At 36.9% G+C, this 18,826-nt stretch overlaps 1 protein-coding gene across 1 annotated transcript in view; it reads right to left on the reverse strand.

Moving 5' to 3' along the window:
• The window catches only part of ANO5 (anoctamin 5), a 99,823-nt gene extending 84,553 nt beyond the window's left edge, over positions 1-15,270 (reverse strand). Inside the window, exons 1-4 of the mRNA XM_062198068.1 lie at positions 15,226-15,270; positions 10,999-11,040; positions 7,978-8,091; positions 403-471 (exon numbers count right to left, since the gene is read on the reverse strand). Of these exons, the coding sequence (XP_062054052.1) occupies positions 403-471; positions 7,978-8,091; positions 10,999-11,040; positions 15,226-15,270 (270 nt within the window). The remainder of the gene's footprint in view (positions 1-402; positions 472-7,977; positions 8,092-10,998; positions 11,041-15,225) is intronic.
• Between the last annotated feature and the right edge of the window lie 3,556 nt (positions 15,271-18,826).

Here is an 18,826-nt window from a genome sequence, read left to right on the forward strand (position 1 = left end):
TTCCTAAATCTATATATATGAGATAGTTGAAACTTGTATAACAAATAAAATTTTAAAAAAATATGATTCTTCCAAATGTAAATTTGGCACAGTAATTAAGAGGTCTCTTGGGATGTATCCATTCCACATTGGAGTATTGGATCTATTCTGACTTTCTGCTAATGTGCACATGAAAAGGCAGCAGAGAATGGCTCAAGTTCTTGGGTCCTTGCCACTTATGTGGAAGACTTGGACTGTGTTGATATAGCCAGAGGAAGAGCAGGGTGTGAGTCTGGCCTGGATTGTGGCCTAGATTATCTGGCTTCATTGTGGATAAGAGTGCTCTATCTATCTCAAACAATATTTAAATAAATAAAAATTTTACAAAATAAGATTCAGGTATAAATATATATTGAAACTTACCCTTTTGTCTTCAATTTCCAATTCAAGACCCGATTTTCGGAGATTTTGCTCAAATTCTTTTCTTCTTTCCTTTAGCAAAACAAACAGAATTATGCAGAATACTTTTATTCTATTTGCTCAATGATAGACTTGGTATATGATGGCCAAACTTCTAAGTGTTCTGTGCCCCACCCGTTATTTTAAAAAGGCCTCTGTGTATTATGTCAAACTTAATGTCATGTACTGTTTTCCATCTGTACAATAATTCCCAATAATCATAAAAATCCAGTGTATCCTATAATCTCTGGGAAATATGCAGCAGAGCCTTTAATGGAAGACATATAAAAACTTTACTGAATAAAATACTGTTTTTTAAATAAAAGTTTTACAATAAGACAAATATATCATGCTGTTATTTGGGATGACTCAGTATTACAAAGTTCAATACTCTGCAAATAAATTATATATTTAATTCAACTTTAAGCCAAAATGTCAATACGACTTTTTAATCTTGAAGGACAGAATGGCTTCACACAGAGAAAAATCAAATTAAATTAAACTATAGGTCATTAGTTCACATAATCAAATTATGTAGACTTAAAAACAATTCACTGATCATCAATATTTTTGCTTTAACTGTGAGTAAAGTATAACAAAATACACACTAAAATTTTAAAATACTTAATTACAGTATCTTCAAACACTAATCTTCAAATAGGCATGTCTTTAGTATGTATAATATATTTTTTAAAAAGCTAGAAGAGAGGATTCTGAATGTTTTCACCAAAATGAGGGTAGTAGATATTGAACACTGTACAATATAGGCCTGTATCAGGGCCGGTGCTGTGGCACAGAGGGTTAAAGCCCTGGCCTGAAGCAATGGCATCCCATATGGGTGCCGGTTCTAGTCCCAGGTGCTCCTCTTCTTATCCAGCTCTCTGCTATGGCCTGGGAAAGAAATAGAAGCTGCCCAAGTCCAAATAACATAAAGAGAAGATTCTAAAATGTGCATGAGAGAAATGCCAGATTACTTTCAGAGGATCTCCAATTTGACTCACAGCGGACTTCTCATCAGAAACTCTACAGGCTAGGAGAGAATGGTAAGATACAGTCCAAGATTAACAGAAAAAAAAAAAAAAAACCTGTCATCCCAGAATATTATACCCTGCAAAGCTCTCATTTATGAATGAATATGAAATAAAGACTTTCCATAACAAATAGAAATTGAGGGGCCAGCACTGTGGTGTAGCAGTTTAAGCTGCTGCCTGCAGTGCTGGCATCCCGGACATTGGTTCGAGATCCAGTTGCTCCACTTCTGATCCAGCTCACTGCTATGCCTGGGAAAGCAATAGAAGATGGTTTAAGTCCTTGGGCCCCTGCCACCGCATGGGAGACCTGGAAGAAGCTCCTGGCTCCTGGCTTCGGATCAGCACAGTTCCAGCTGTTGTGGCCAATTGGGAATGAACAAGCTGATGCTAGACTTCTCTCTCTCTCTGTCTCTCCTGTCTCTGTGTTACTCTGATTTTCAAATAAATCAATAAATATTTTAAAACAAAAAACGAAATTAAAGAATTTGTCATCACCCATCTATCCCTACAAAAGATGCTTATGGATGTGCTGCACACAGAAACATGGTCATCACTACAAAAGAAGGTAAAGGAATAAAATCTCTCAGTAAAAGATCAAAGGAAATCCAAAGTAAAAATTAGGAATATTTTTGGAAAAATAGCAGGGAAAGTCATTACTTATCAATACTCACCTTGATTGTAAACGGCCTCAACTCCATAGTCAAAAGACCAGACTTGCCAGCACCACAGCTCACTAGGCTAATCCTCCAACTGCGGTGCTGGCATGCCAGGTTCTAGTCCCAGTCAGGATGCCAGATTTGTCCTGGTTGCTCCTCTTCCAGTCCACCTCTCTGCTGTGGCCTGGGAGTGGAGGATGGCCCAAGTTCTTGGGCCCCTGCACCCACATGGGAGACCGGGAGGAAGCACCTGGCTTCTGGCTTCGAATCGGCACAACTTGCAGCCGTAGTGGCCATTTGGGGGGTGAACCAACGGAAAAGGAAGACCTTTCTCTCTGTCACTCTCTCTCACTGTCTAACTCTGCCTGTCAAAATAATAATAATAATAATAATAATAAAATTTAAAAAAAATAAAAAAGTCCAGACTGGCTGACTGGATTAAAAAATAAAACCCATGTATTTTCTGCCTATAAGAAACATATCTCACCCACAAAGATATATGCAGACTGAAGTGAAAGGATGAAAGAAGATATTCCATGCCAAAAGAAACCAAAAAAGAGCTGGTATAGCCATCTTAATATCAGAAAAATATTAACTTTAACACAAAAACTGCTAAAAGAGTCAAAGAAGGGTACTATATAATGTTTAAGGGATCAAATCAACAGGAAGATGTAACTATTATAAATGTATAGGCACCTAATTAAAGGGAACCTGGCCAATTAAAAGAAATATTAAGAGATTTAAAAGGAGACTTATACTCAAATACAATAGTATTGGGGGACTGCAAAGCTCCAGTTTCAGCAATGGACAGATCAAACAGATGGAAAATAAACAAGAATACAGCAGAATTAATCTAACTATAGACCAAATGGACCTAACAGATAAGTACAGAACTTTTCACCCTACAATTCCAGAATACACATTCTTCTCAGCAGTGCTTGAAACTTTCTCTAGGATTGACCACATCCTTAGGCCATAAGCAAGTTTCAGCAAATTAAAAAAAACTGAATCATACCATGAATCTTATTGGACCACAATGCAATGAGGTTGGAAATCAGCAACTCGGGAATTTCTAGAGCATATGCAAATGCATGGAGACTGAACAACATGCTCCTGAATGAGAAGTAGGTCATAGAAGAAATAAAAAATAAATAAATAAAAAAAATTTTGGAAACAAATGCAGATGACAACAAAACATATCAAAACTTTTATGATACAGCAAAAGCAGTGAAAAGAAGAATGTTTTTAGCAATAGGTGTCAACAGCAAGAAATTGGAGGTCAGTGCTGTTGCTCAGTGGGTTAAAGTCCTGGCCTGAAGCGCCGAAATGCCATATGGATGCCAGTTCGAGACCCGGCTGCTCATCTTCTGATCCAACTCTCTGCTATGGCCTGGAAAAGTAATGGAGGATGGCCCAAATACTTGGGCCCCTGTACCCAAGTGGGAGACCCGGAAGAAGCTCCTGGCTCCTGGTTTTGGATCAGTGCAGCTCTGGCAGTTGCTGCCATCTGGGAATTGAACCAGTGGATAGAAGACATCTCTCTGTCTCTACCTCTCTCTGAAACTCTGTCTTTCAATTAAATAAAATAAACCTTTAAAAAAAATTGGAAAAGCACCAAATAAATGAGCTATCGATGCATCTCAAGGATCTAGAAAAACAAGAGTAAACCAAGCCCAAAATTAGTAGGAGAAAAGAAATAATTAAAATTAGAGAAGAAATCAACAAAATTGAATAAAAAAAATAACAAAAGATCAGCAAAAAGAAGAGCTGGTTTTTTGAAAAATAAACAAAAGTGACACACCAGTGGCTCAATTAACCAAAAAGATGACAGAGAAGACCAAAATCAATAAAATTAGAGATTAAAAAGGAAATGTGACAATAGACATCAAAGAAATAAAAAGAATCATCAAAAATTATTACCAAGAGCTATATGCCAACAAACTGGGAAATCTAGAAGAAATAGATTCCTGGACACATACAATCTAACTAAATTGAGCCATAAAGACATAGAAAACCTAAACAGACCCATAACACAGGCAAACAAAGAAAAGCCCAGGACTGGATGGCTTCAATGGTGAATTCTACCAGACATTTAAGAAGAACAAATTCCAATTCCTCTCAAGTTATTCAAAACAACTGAAAGAGAGGGAATCCTTCCAAATTCTTTCTACAAAGCCAACATCACCTTAATTCCTAAACCTGAAAAAGATGCAACCGAGAAAGAGAATTACAAACCAATTTCCCTGATAAATATAGACACAAACATCCTCAACAAAATTCTAGCCAATCAAATCCAACAACACATGAGATCATCCACCCAGAACAAATGGGATTTATCCCTGGCATGCAGGGATGATTCAATGTTCACAAATCAATCAATGTGATACACCACATTAACAAACTGCTGAAAAAAAAAAACCCACATGATTATCTAAATAGATGCAGAGTAAGCATTTGACAAAAATACAATATCCTTTCATGATGAAAACTCTAAGAAAACTGGGTATAGAAGGAAGAACATTCCTCAGTACAATCAAAGCAATTTATGAAAAACCCACAGCCACCATTCTATTAAATGGGGAAAAGTTGGAAACATTCCCACTGAGATCCGGTACCAGACAGGGATGGCAACTCTCACTACTGCTATTCAATATAGTACTAGAAGTTTTTGCCAGATCCATTAGGCAAGAAAATGAAATCAAAGGGATGCAAATTGGGAGGAAGGAAGTCAAACTATCCCTCTTTGCATAAGACATGATTCTTTATATAGAGGATACAAAAACTCCACTAAGAGGCTATTGGGACTCATAGAAGAGTTTGGTAAAGTAGCAGGATATAAAATCAGTATACAAAAATCAACAGCCTTTGTATATACAGACAATGCCACAGCTGAGAATGAACTTCAAGATTTATCGCATTCACAATAGCTACAAAAACAATCAAATACTTTGGAATAAACTTGCCCAGCGATGTTAAAGATCTCTACAATGAGAATTACAAAACCTTAAAGAAATAGAAGAAGACACAAAAAGAAAAATGGAAAATTCTTCCATGTTCATGGATTGGAGGAATGAATATCATCAAAATGTCCAATCTCCCAAAAGCAATGTACAGATTCAATGCAATACCAATCAAAACACCGAAGACATTCTTCTCAGATTTAGAAAAAAAATGGTGCTGAAATTAATATGGAGACACAGGAGACCTCGAATAGCTAAAGCATTTTTACACAACAAATCAAAGCTGGAGGCATCACAATACCAGATTTTAAGACATACTACAGCGCAGTTATAATCAAAACAGCCTGGGACTTGTACAAAAACAGATGGATAAACCAATGGAACAAAGCAGAAATCAATCCAAACATCTACAGCCAACTTATATTTGATCAAGTAGCTAAAACCAATCCCTGGAGCAAGGACAGTCTATTCAACAAACGGTGCTGGGAAAACTAGATTTCCACATGCAGACGAATGAACAAGACCCCTACCTTACACCTTACACAAATATTCATTCAACACGGATTAAAGATCTAAGCCTACATCCAAACACCATCAAATTATTAGAGAACATTGGAGAATTCCTACAAGATATTGGCACAAAGATTTCTTGGAAAAGACCCCAGAGGCACAGGCAGCCAAAGCCAAAATTAACAACTAGGATTACATCAAATTGAGAAGTTTCTGAAAGGCAAAAGAAACAGTCAGGAAAGTGAAGAGGCAAACTACAGAATGGGAGAAATTATTAGCAAACTATGCAACTGATAAAGGATTAATATCCAGAATCTAAAAAGAGATCAAAAACTCCACAACAACAAAACAAATAACCCACTTAAGAGAAGGGCCAAGGACTTAAACAGACATTTTTCTTTTTTTTTTAAGATTTATTTATTTATTCGAAAGTCAGAGATACACAGAGAGAAGAGAGGCAGAGAGTCAGACAGAGAGTGATCTTCCATCCAATGGTTTACTCTCCAGATGGCCGCAATGCCCAGAGTGGCACCGATCTGAAGCCAGGAGCCAGCAGCTTCTTTTGGGTCTCCCACATGGGTGCAGGGGCCCAAGGACTTGGGCCATCTTTTACTGCTATCCCAGGCCACCGCAGAGGGCTGCATTGGAAGAGGAGCAGCCAGGACTAGAACCAGCGCCTTATGGGATGCCAGCACTTCAGGCCAGGGTGTTTACCTGCTCTGCCACAGCACCAGCCCCATTAAACATACATTTTTCAAAGAGGAAATCCAAATGGCCAACAGACACATGCAAAAATGTTCAGGATCACTAACCATCAGGGAAATGCAAATCACAACCACAATGAGGTTTCACCTCACCCCAGTTAGAATGGCTTTCACACAGAAATCAACAAACAACAAATGCTGGTGAGGATGTAGGGAAAAAGGTACCCTAATCCACTGTTGGTGGGAATGAAAACTGGTAAAGCTAGCATGGAAGACAATTTGGAGGTATGTCAGAAATCTGAATATAGTCCTACCATAGGACCTAGCCATCCCACCCTTTGTAATTTTCCCAAAGGAAATAAAATCAGCAAATAAAAGAGCTATCTGCACCTCCATGTTTATTGCAGCTCAATTCACAATAGCTAAAACATGGAATCAACCTAAATGCCAGTCAACAGAAGACTGGATAAAGAAATTATGGGATATGTACTAATGGAATACTACATAGTGGTAAAAAAAAAATGAAATCCGGTCATTGGCAACAAAATTGATGAATCTGAAAAAAATCATACTTAGTGAAATAAACCAGTCCCAAACAGAAAATATCATATGTTCCTCCTGATCTGTGACAACTAATATAGCACCTAAAAGGAAACATGTAGGAGTGAAATTTATACTATGAGAAACAAATATTTGAATAGCCCTTGTCTTGACTTTAGAGGATCAGTTTATTATTTTATTTTGTTGCTCTTTTCTTAATATCATTGGTTGAACAATTTACTTAACACAGAATTACTCATAGGTCTTTAAATCCAATTGAAAATTGATCCCAGTAAAAAATAAGAGCCCAAATAAGAGAGGGAGGAGATGTACAGTTCGGCAGACGTTCCCTCGGACTTACCCCGAAGGGTAAAGCTTTGCCATGGGACTCCAAATCCCATTAAAGTGGGTGCTAATGCCATCTTACTAGTTAAAGTGATCATTTTAAGAGTGTAACTTATATATATAGGAATAAGTGTCCAAAAAATCACATAAATAAGACCAAGTGTCTGCTAATAACAATAGATAGAATTAAAAAGGAGAGAATGATCCAACATGGGAAGCAGCAGCAGACTCAGAGAATGACAAACACCCTAAACAGCACTCTGGCCTCAGAATCAGCCCTTAAGGCATTCAGATCTGGCTAAAAAGCCCATGAAAGCATTTCAGGCATGGAAAGCCATACACTCTGGCAAAGAATGATCTACATGAAGGATCTCTGTAAGTGAGATCCCAGTGGAAAGAAGGGTCCATCAAAGAAGGAGGTACCTTTCTCCAAAGGGAGGACAGAACTTCCATTTGATTATGGCCCTGTCTAAATACTGATGGAGTTTGTGGACTCAAGAGGCTCCTGCAAATTGGTGGCCACACTTAATATCTAATGTGAGCCGTCTAAAGTACCTCAGCTTCTTGGAGGAGAAGTAAAAGGACTTTGTCTCTAAAACATCCAGTAAATTTAATTGGCATCACACATTCATTACTCAGCTGCCTATTTTGTAGTCTTTTCACTCAGTTTCAGCTTTCAATAATACTTCAGAAGTCTCTGACTTTTTACAATGTAATTCAATGTGAATATCCACATCAAAATATAGAATGTACTTCTTTTTGTTATTCCTGTGTTTCTCACATAGGCACTTACCGCTTTTATTTCTGCATCTTTCCTTAAGTCATCAACATAGGAAAGTACAAAATCAATTTGCCTAATCCCATCTCGGAAGAAGATAGAATCTTTGCTTTGTTCATTTTTTTGAAACTGTAGGAGACATAAATGGCACAATTTTAAATTCTATTTTTATTCTCAAGTGGCAAAAAACATGGAAATGATTACCTAATATTTGTTTTCTTAAAGATTTATTTCATTTATTTAAAAAGCAGACTGACAGAGTGAGCAAGAGGGAGGGAGACACAAAGAGAAAAATATCTTCTCTCTACTGCTTTACTCCCTAAATGGTTGCAACAGCCCAGGCTGGGTCAGGTCAAATTCAAGAGCCTGGAACTCCATTTAGATTTTCCACGTGGGTGGTAGAGATCCAAGTATTTGGACCACCTTATTGCTGCCTTTCCAGGATCTTTAGCAAGAATCTGGATCAGAAGTGAAACAGCCAGGATTCAAACCATTGCTCCAATAGGGAATTACAGCATTGTGAACAGTTATTTAAACTGCTATTCCACAATGCAGACTCAATTATCTAAAATTTGGTCACCATTTAATGTTATATTTGATTCTTGAAATGACAGATCAGGGCACACTATTGGAGTTTCCATCAACATGCTTATGTAATGAAGTCAAATTCCATATAGGGCTTTCAATAAAAAAGACCCAGGAGGAGGATCAGCAAATTGACTACTTGTGCATACAACAAAAATACTACAATTATACCAAAATATAAAATAAGTATATGTATACACTGATTCCAAAATGCATATTCAGAGAACTTTGTAATCTTCATTAAACAACACACCTATTAGTCCACTTAATAATTCATAGTTACATACTACTTTGGAGGTTTAATTAATTGCTGACTGATTAGTGGAATGTCACTCTCAGAAACTTATGACTAATGCTCATAGTTCAGAAATATTCCACTTTCTAATTCTACTTTTGAAATATTAAAACAAAACTAACATGCAGTTAAAGATTAGAAAGCTGGGAGCCTGCTAGTTGGTCTTACAGCAAGTAAAAACTCATGCAAATTTCCCTTTAACATCGATTTCTCATGTGAAACAAAATCAATCATTTGTTTAAATCTATACAAATTTGCTTGGTTTAATAACTAAACTTAAAACTTTAAATTTCATATGCTGTGTTGCCTGTTAACTATTTCTCTTTCAAAATAGCAAAAACACTAGAGAACTCCTAAAAGAATTTCATGTGTGACTGATTTGGCTTTTCACAGTCAATATAAAATATGTAATACTTAATATTATTAATAGCCTAAGTGTGGCACATAGAATTACAGAAATAGATGATTTATTGGATGTCAATGAGGCACCTTTCCAATTGCTTTAGCTAACCCATGAATAGGAAGTTCAATGATTTTAATCTTCACAACTGGCATTTCCTTTTTTTTTTTTTTTTTTTTTTTTTTTTTTTGACAGGCAGAGTGGACAGTGAGAGAGAGAGACAGAGAGAAAGGTCTTCCTTCTCCATTGGTTCACTCAATGGCCACTGCGGCTGGTGCGCTGCGGCTGACACACCACGCTGATCCGAAGCCAGGAGCCAGGTGCCTCTCCTGGTCTCCCATGTGGGTGCAGGGCCCAAGCACTTAGGCCATCCTCTAACACACTTCCAGGCCACAGCAGAGAGCTGGACTGGAAGAGGAGCAACCGGGCACAACTGGTATTTCTAATAGTTTATGTCTGTAAGTATTGTTTTATAGTATTCTATACCATTTTTCACCTAAATCAGGCCAGATGGATCTCCCATAAAAGACAGTGGATGTAAGTCAGTCAGGTATGAATAAGTTAGGAAGCTCATGTTCAATTTGTGGTCATGTTCAATTTGTGGTATTTTATATCTATGTAACAGCTATTATATTATCATGTAAGTTTGATTGAAAATCACTTTGGAAAAGGAAACAAAGCAAAACCAACAAAACCATTCATTCTTGTAAGTCATCATAGTATTAGCTTATCTTATGAAATTCATCAATTTGTGGAAGCCAATTAGAATAAATAGTTCTAATTTGACTATATTTAATCAAAATACAAAATCAGAAGGAAAAAGCAATAGTTTTCTTGTCCTATGTCTGTAGCAGCCATATTTGTATGCATGTATGTAAGAATTTTGATATCTACCATATTTATGAGTGATCGTATTATACAGACAAGCTCAACCGTGATCCGGAAGGGTGGTACTACTGATTGAAGATGTGCAAACAAAGGGGACAAAATTTATACTCCATTTTTGACAAAGACTCAACAAAATACTTAAGAGAATAGGGATTCCAATTCTTTTCCTGAGTGTACAATAACAATGAGTACATTTATTTTGTTCCTTAGAACCAAGATGACTTAGGATGACCCAAACTTCTATCATTATGTGGCGTTTTAAGTTTAAGCTGTGAATTTTTTTCTTAATATAAAGAAAAAAAAATCATCAGTAACCTTGTAAATCACCATGAGGTACACGTCTTAGGACAGTTAAAAACCAGTTAACTGGGGCAGAAAGATCTGATAATTCTGTTATATATAACTGAATGTTATTAAAATACATTGTGCTTTTTTTGGGCTCCAAACATGCCATTTATATCTTTAGATCATATTTTATAGTATGAGTATTTGTGCTCATATTTGACTTGTGCTTAGAAATGCCTATTTATAATGAAACAAATATCTGAGTAGCTTCTCTGAATGATGTAATTATTCTTAGATACATTAATCTGTATTCCTAGTGGCTTGATAAACCTCTGAAGCTATGTAGATTGTGCATGTGTGTGTGTGTGTGTGTATGTATGTGTACATTTTTAGAAAGAGGGTACAGATTCCATTAGATATAAAAAAGATTAAGAATCATTATTCTGAAACTTCAATTCCCTGGGAAATGGGTATCAGTGAGAAAGTCCCAGCAAATCAACAGTACTCCTTGGGAGAAAAATGACCCATGCTATTGCTGCAGCCATCCAGAGCAAAAGCAGCATCATTCAGCGCTGGTTTTTACCATAAGACGCCGCCGCAGGAACAAATTGTACCGTTTTGCAGGCTGTGAAGCAACCGATAGAGAGTTAGCATTTCCTACCCAGAATTAAAGATTCCAAGAAACATATACAGAAACTTTAGTATGATCACTCTATAATTGTTTATCTGAGTGTGTGATATTCAATCCTGGAGGGGAGAGAGGTAGCAAGGAGGAAAGTGGGGGAAAAAATAGAAGGAAACCAATAGCCAATGGGCAAGAGACTTCAAATTCCCAGAACTCCTTTTTGAACGTTTTATTTATTTTAACTTTATTTAAAAGGGAGGGAAAGGGAGAGAGAGAGGGAGAGAATATGAATCTTCCATCTGCTAGTTCACTCCCCATATGCTTGCAACAGCCAGGGATGGGCCAGACAAAAGCTATAAGCCTGGAACTCAATCAAGGTCTCCCACATGAGTAGCAGGGACCCAAGTACTTGAGTCATCATCTGCTGCCTCCTAGGTTGCACATTACCAGGAAGCTAGAGGAGCTGTGACTTGAACCATGCACTCCAACATAAGATGCGGGCAACCCAAACAGCATCCTAACTGCTGTGTCATATGCCCTCTCCTCCCTAAATCCTTTAGAGGATAGCTTTAAACAATAAATATTTGTGGGACTTAATTAAGAAGGAAAGAGAAAAAATGATAATGAAGAAAAACATTGAAATAATAAAAATACAGAGTAAAACAGGCTGTTAAAAATACCTAGATAGTTGATTGATTAGGCAAGGAAAACAGAATTACTATAATTATACTGAGATGATGCAGATATTACATAGGCAAAAGTTTATGTATATATGTATAGAAAGCTTGCACAGAGTTTATTTTTAAAATATCTTATAACTTCCTAATATACTAAAAGAGAAAATGTTATTTAATTTTTTAAATCATGAATTGTCTCCAATCTTCAATTACCGTAATCATTATTTAAAATACCAAGGCAATTACCGAAAAATATCTTGGATAATCAATGATATATATTTGGGAGGCATGCATTTGTTGTGGAAGTTAAGATGCTGTTTGGACACCTGGACACCAGCATCTCATTTTTGAAGAGTCTAGATTCAGGTCCTGGCCCTGCTTTCATTCTGGCTTCCTTCTAATGTGCACTCCAGGAGGTAGATGGTTATGGCTCAAGTACCTGGGTGCCTTCAACCCATATGAAAAACCTAGATTGAGTTCTAGGCCCCAAATAAGGGACATTCTTCAAAATACCTGAATGGTGCTTCTCAAAAACAAGAAATGTATGTGAAACTGTGTCAACCAGGGGATCCTTAAGAGACCTGACTACTCAATGCAATGCAGTATCATTGATGGGATATTGAAATAGAAACAAGACATTAGGAAAAACCTAAGGAAATGTGAATAAATTAACTTTATTGTGAGAAATAAACCATACTAATGTAAGATGCTAATAGAAGAAGATAACAGAAGACATGGGGTATAAGGAATGTGTAGTATATTTGTAATAAATCTGTAAATCTAAAACTATATGAAAGTGAAGTTTTCAAAAAAATTTACTCATAAATTTTAAACATATACTGTGTAACCAAAGATAATGTCAGCATAGATAATGAAATATCATAGGTCATTTCAAAGCTTTTTTGGAATTTAAAATTTCAATTATTAGAATAACATAATTGGGCAAAGTATTTGCAACTTTTAACATAGGTAAAAAGATAATGTTAAAGATATACATAGTCCCCCCACCCAAAAAAAATCAAGAGAAAAAATGAAAACCTAACTACCTGACAGGCAAATGAAGAAGATATATGAACAGACTGATGTAACAAATTAATTAAAATGACCATTCAGTATAGAAAAAAATGCATATTTCACTCATCTTAAGAAAAATGCACATTTAAACTATACTAAGATGCTGAGCTAACTGAAAGAGCTTCTAATAGTTACTCGGTGTCTCAATATCAGAAAGAAAAAAATCTAAAAGCAGGAAACTGGCACTCTCATATATTTGTCAAACATGTTAAATGAAGAGGAATTTGGAGATAAATGACAAAGCTATATATGCCTTGGTTCTTTGATAGAGAACTCCAAGGCAGAAGGATACACTAACCAAAATACTTTAAGATGAATTCCAAAGGGTATTCATATCAGGGATATTTGCAATATCACTGAAAAAAAAAAAAACTTAAAAATGAAAATGTTTTCCACAGAAGAATGGAGAGGAAAAAAGAAGAAACACTTACCTGAAAATGTTTTGTTCTATAATTCCAGTTTATGTATTTACCTTCAAGCGTTTAAAGGACGAAGACATAATTTTCAACCCACACCAACATTTGTACTACTGTACTCAATACAACAGTGCCGGTGATGCAAGGGAAGCCTTTAAATTTCTTTTTTTATATAAAGTTTTTTTTTAATATTTATTTATTTGAAAAGCAAAGTTATAGAAAGAGGGAGGGAGACAAAGAGAGAGATCTTCCATCTGCTGGCTCATTCCCCAAAAGGCCACAGCGGCTGGAGCTGGGCCAATCACAATCCAGGAGCCAGGAGCTTCTTCCAGGTCTACCACCTGGGTACAGGGGCCCACATACTTGGGCCATCTTCCTCTGCTTTCCCAGGTGCATTAGCAGGGAGCTGGATCAGAAGTAGAGCAACTAGGACTCCAAATAGTACCCATATTTGGGATACCAGTGCCATAGATGGGCAGTTTTACCCACTACTCCACAGTGCTGGATCCAAGCATTAAATTTCAATTAACAGGGGCCATTACTGTGGCATAATAGGTAAAAGTGCCACCTGTGATGCCAGCATCCCATATGGATGCCGGTTCATGTCCTGACTGCTGATCCAGCTCCTTGCTAACGGCCTGGGAAAAGCCATGGAAGATTGTCCAAGTGTTTAGGCCTTTGCCAACCATTTGGGAGACCTGGAAGAAGCTCCTAGATCCTGTCTGAGGCCTGGTCCAATGTTGGCCATTGCAGCCATCTGGAGAGTGAGTCAGCACATGGAATATCTCTTTCTCTCTCTCTGTCTCTCCCTCTCTCTGTAACTCTGACTTTCAAATATAAAATAAAATCTTAAAAAGTAAATAAATTTCAATAATGAAAATGTAAGGTATTCTATTAAAAAATACTAAAAGATGAATATCACCCATGATATTAAATTGAGACTGTAACCACTCAGAAGAATCATGGGAGACTCTGGGTCTCTAGTAAATATGTCCTCCAAATCCCATTGCATTTGTATGTAATGCTATCTACTGTGGGCCTGCCAAGGATTTAGAAAGGAATCTAGTCAAGTAATCTGACAGGAAAATTTGTTGTAAAATTTTTAAAGTAAAATATTTTCCTTAAAAAATGACAATAAAATTGTGTGAGGTTTAGGTTCCACCAAATCTTATTCAATGAATAGTTTGCAAGAGGGAAATCACATTAATGTTTATACAATAATAATACAATAAAATTATATAATAAATATATTATTACATTATATAATATATAAAATACTATATTATATTATTTAATAATATTATTAATATTTAATAATAATTATTATATTATTATTATATAATATATAAAATAATACAATAAAATTATACAATAAAAATAAAGAAAATAAATCAACAAAATTTCAGTTTAATTTGACCAATCCTCATGAGAACAGTGTATATTGGTAGCCTACTGAAAAGCAAACCATCACCTATTGTGAAAATTGTCAATATAGAAACATTTCTACTGTGAAACTGTCTACATCTTCCTGAACAGATCTTTCATTTACTGCGCAACTAAAAAAAAAGGTAAGTCCTTTACTAACATCATAAATGATATTTTATTTTTTAAAAAAATCACATTTCTTCATGATTATTCTTAGGCATGTACTTCAAAGAAGAGTGCTGTGACACAGAAAGGATTTTGAAGTAGGCTTCAGAAACTTGAGTTCTAGTCCATTAAAAATAGAGATAATTTTGATCAAGCCAACTTCTTAAATCATTCATTTTCTCAATTGCAAAACTGAGAAACATTAAAATGAATGAAAAGTGCTATCCTAACGTGTCATTCAAATTAATATATTTGATATAATTTTTCCCTTAAGAAACTGACTTTTTTATTCTAAAGTAATAGGTTTTTAACCACCACCCAAAAGGGCCTGAATAAAAGAACTGGGAAAGAGAATAACGCCATTGTAGACTGCAAAACATGTTCCATCCATGTCCACCCAAGAAAGCATAGTGTCGTTTGTTGCTTACCGTTGATTCTTCATTGATGAGTAAATTGGTCTCTCTGCTGCTCATGCTCTATTAATAGAACCAAGGGGAAGACAGTCCTGTTAATAATAGTACAGATAGGGCTAGGAGAACATTTAAGTTTCAACAATAATGATAATATAATAATAAAAAAAAAAAACCTCCAGGTTCTCTGTAAGTTTTCTATGCAGAAATGCTAAAGCTGGGTCCCAAGAGAGCTATGAAGCACCTGAATGGTATTCAACACTGTGTATGTGTATACACATGTGCGTGTGTGTTTGTGTGCATGTGGGTATACTTATCTGTTTGTCTCTGAGTGTATCTCTGTGGGTGAAGACAGGGAGCTTGAGCAGGAATTAGAATTTGGGAGGCAGCATATCAAACAATGAAAAGAAAAAATCAGTGATTTAAGAAATTCTTAAGTACTATATTACAGAGAAATAACAAGGAGTCTATTCTTTTAATTATACTGAATCTTGAACAGAATCAAAACAAAGGGCAGAATTAATTGGTTGTTTTATGCCTTTCAACATTTGCTTGAAAACAAATATTTACCTTGGAAAATGTACCATTAGAATTCTTTGGAATTCATACTTACAACCTAGGGAGAAAACACTACACAAATACAAACTGATTGTAATTAAAGCCATATGATGCATCACTCATATGATGGCTCACATACCACAGAACATGCTCCTACAAGAGCACCCAGACAATTCTCAGCTTTCTAGAAATACAATTAGTTGAATGCTATGGCTAGGCAGCAACTACAAGAAATGTCCTGAAATTTGTATCTAGACTGGAGATTCATTTAATATTGTCGTTGGAAAAATACAACCAGTATCTCCTTATACACAGGTAATGCTGGGAAAGCCAATTTTGAAAAGAATACATAGGAAGTGCTATGGACATGGGGCCGGTGCTGTGGCATGGTGGGTTGAGCCTCCATCCATCGCAATGACATCCCGTATGGAAGCCTATACCAGTGCCCAGCTGCTTCTCTTCCGATCCAGCTCTCTGCCATGGCCTGGGAAAGCAGCAGAAGATGACCCAAGTCTTAGGCCCCTGCACCTGCATAGGACACCTGGAAGAAGCTCCTGGCCTATGACTTCAAATAGGCACAGCTCAGGCCATCTTGGCCATTTAGGGAGTGAACCAGTAGATGGAAGGCTTTTCTATCTGTCTCTTCCTCTCTCTGTCTGTAATTCTAGCTCTCAAATAAATAAATCTTAAAGAAAAAGAAAGTACTGTGAACACATTTTAAAAACATACAAAGATGCCAGCGCCGTGGCTCAGTAGGTTAATCCTCCGCCTTGCAGCGCCGGCAAACCGGGTTCTAGTCCCGGTCGGGGCACCGATTCTGTCCCGGTTGCCCCTCTTCCAGGCCAGCTCTCTGCTGTGGCCAGGGAGTGCAGTGGAGGATGGCCCAAGTTCTTGGGCCCTGCACCCCATGGGAGACCAGGAGAAGCACCTGGCTCCTGCCATCGGATCAGCGCGGTACGCCGGCCGCAGCACGCCTACCGCGGCGGCCATTGGAGGGTGAACCAACGGCAAAAAGGAAGACCTTTCTCTCTGTCTCTCTCTCTCACTGTCCACTCTGTCTGTCAAAAAAAAAAAAAAAAAAAAAAAACACAAAGACCATCTTGGAAAATACACTTAATTCTACAAAATTTAAGTTACAGATGGAGTCACAGAGAAGTAGTAATTGTTTTGTGTTCTTTTGTTTAACTTTTATTTAACAAATATAATTTTCTGAAGTACAGCTTATGGATTAGAGTGGATTTCCAACCCCCCCATAACCTCCCTCCCACCCGCAACCCTCCCATCTCCCGCTACCTCTCTCATTCCATTCACATCAAGATTCATTTTCAATTATCTTTATATACAGAAGATCAATTTAGTATACATTAAGTAAAGATTTCATCAGTTTGCACCCACACAGAGACACAAAGTGTAAAGTACTGCTTAAGTACTAGTTACGGCATTAATTTACATTGAACAACACATTAAGGACAGAGATACTACATGAGGAGTAAGTGCACAGTGACTCCTGTTGTTGACTTAACAAATTGACATTCTTGTTTATGGCATCAGTAATCACCCTAGGCTCTTGTCATGAGTTGCCAAGGCTATGGAAGCCTTTAGGGTTCGCCGACTTCGATCTTATTCTGACAGGGTAATAGTCAAAGTGGAAGTTCTCTCCTCCCTTCAGAGAAAGGTACCTCCTTCTTTGATGGCCTGTTCTTTCCACTGGGATCTCACTCGCACAGATCTTTCATTGAGGTCTACTTTTTTTTTTTTTTTTTTTTTTTTTTTTTTTTTTTTTTTGCCAGTGTCATGGCTTTCCATGCCTAAAATTCTCTCATGGGCTCTTCAGCCAGATCTGAATGCCTTAAGGACTGATTCTGAGGCCAGAGTGCGGTTTAGGACATCTGCCATTCTATGAGTCTGCTGTGTCTCCCGCTTCCCATGTTGGATCGTTCTCTCCTTTTAATTCTACCAGTTAGTATTAGCAGACATTAGTCTTGTTTATGTGATCTCTTTGACTCTTAGACCTATCATTATGATCAATAGTGAACTGAAATGGATCGCTTGGACTAGTGAGATGGCATTGGTACATGCAACCTTGATGGGATTGTATTGGAATCCCCTGGCACGTTTCTAACTCTACCATTTGGGGCAAGTCAGATTGAGCATGTCCCAAATTGTACATCTCCTCCCTCTCTTATTCCCACTCTTATATTTAACAGGGATCACTTTTCAGTTAAATTTAAACACCTAAGAATAACTGTGTTAATTAAAAAGTTCAATCAATAGTATTAAGTAGAACAAAAAAATACTAAAATGGATAAAGTATTAAGCTGTTCATCAACATTCAGGACAAGGGCTGATCAAGCACTGTTTTCGTAGTGTCCATTTCATTTCAACAGGTTTCCTTTTTGGTGCTCAGTTAGTTGTCACCAATCAGGGAGAACATATGATATTTGTCCCTTTAGGACTGGCTTATTTCACTCAGCATGATGTGTTCCAGATTCCTCCATTTTTTCGTAAATGACCGGATTTCCTTGGTTTTTACTGCTGTGTAGTATTCTAGAGTACATGTCCCATAATTTCAGTTAGGAAAGTGAAGAGGCAACCAACAGAAAGGGAAAAAATATTTGAAAACTATGCAACAGATAAAGGATTAAGAACCAGAATCTACAAAGAGATCAAGAAACTCTACAACAACAAAACAAACAACCCACTTAAGAGATGGGCCAAGGACCTCAATAGACATTTTTCCAAAGAGGAAATCCAAATGGCCAACAGACACATGAAAAAATGTTCATCAGTAGCCATCAGGAAATGCAAATCAAAACCACAATGAGGTTTCACCTCACCCTAGTTAGAATGGCTTACATACAGAAATCTACCAACAAAAGATGCTGGAGAGGATGTGGGGAAAAAGGGACACTAACCCACTGTTGGTGGGAATGCAAACTGGTAAAGCCACTATGGAAGAAAGTTTGGAGATTCCTCAGAAACCTGAATATAACCCTACCATACAACCCAGCCATTCCATTCCTTGGAATTTATCCAAAGGAAATTAAATTGGCAAACAAAA

The sequence above is a fragment of the Lepus europaeus genome, chromosome 7, assembly GCF_033115175.1.
Source record: "Lepus europaeus isolate LE1 chromosome 7, mLepTim1.pri, whole genome shotgun sequence".
Taxonomy (NCBI): domain Eukaryota; kingdom Metazoa; phylum Chordata; class Mammalia; order Lagomorpha; family Leporidae; genus Lepus; species Lepus europaeus.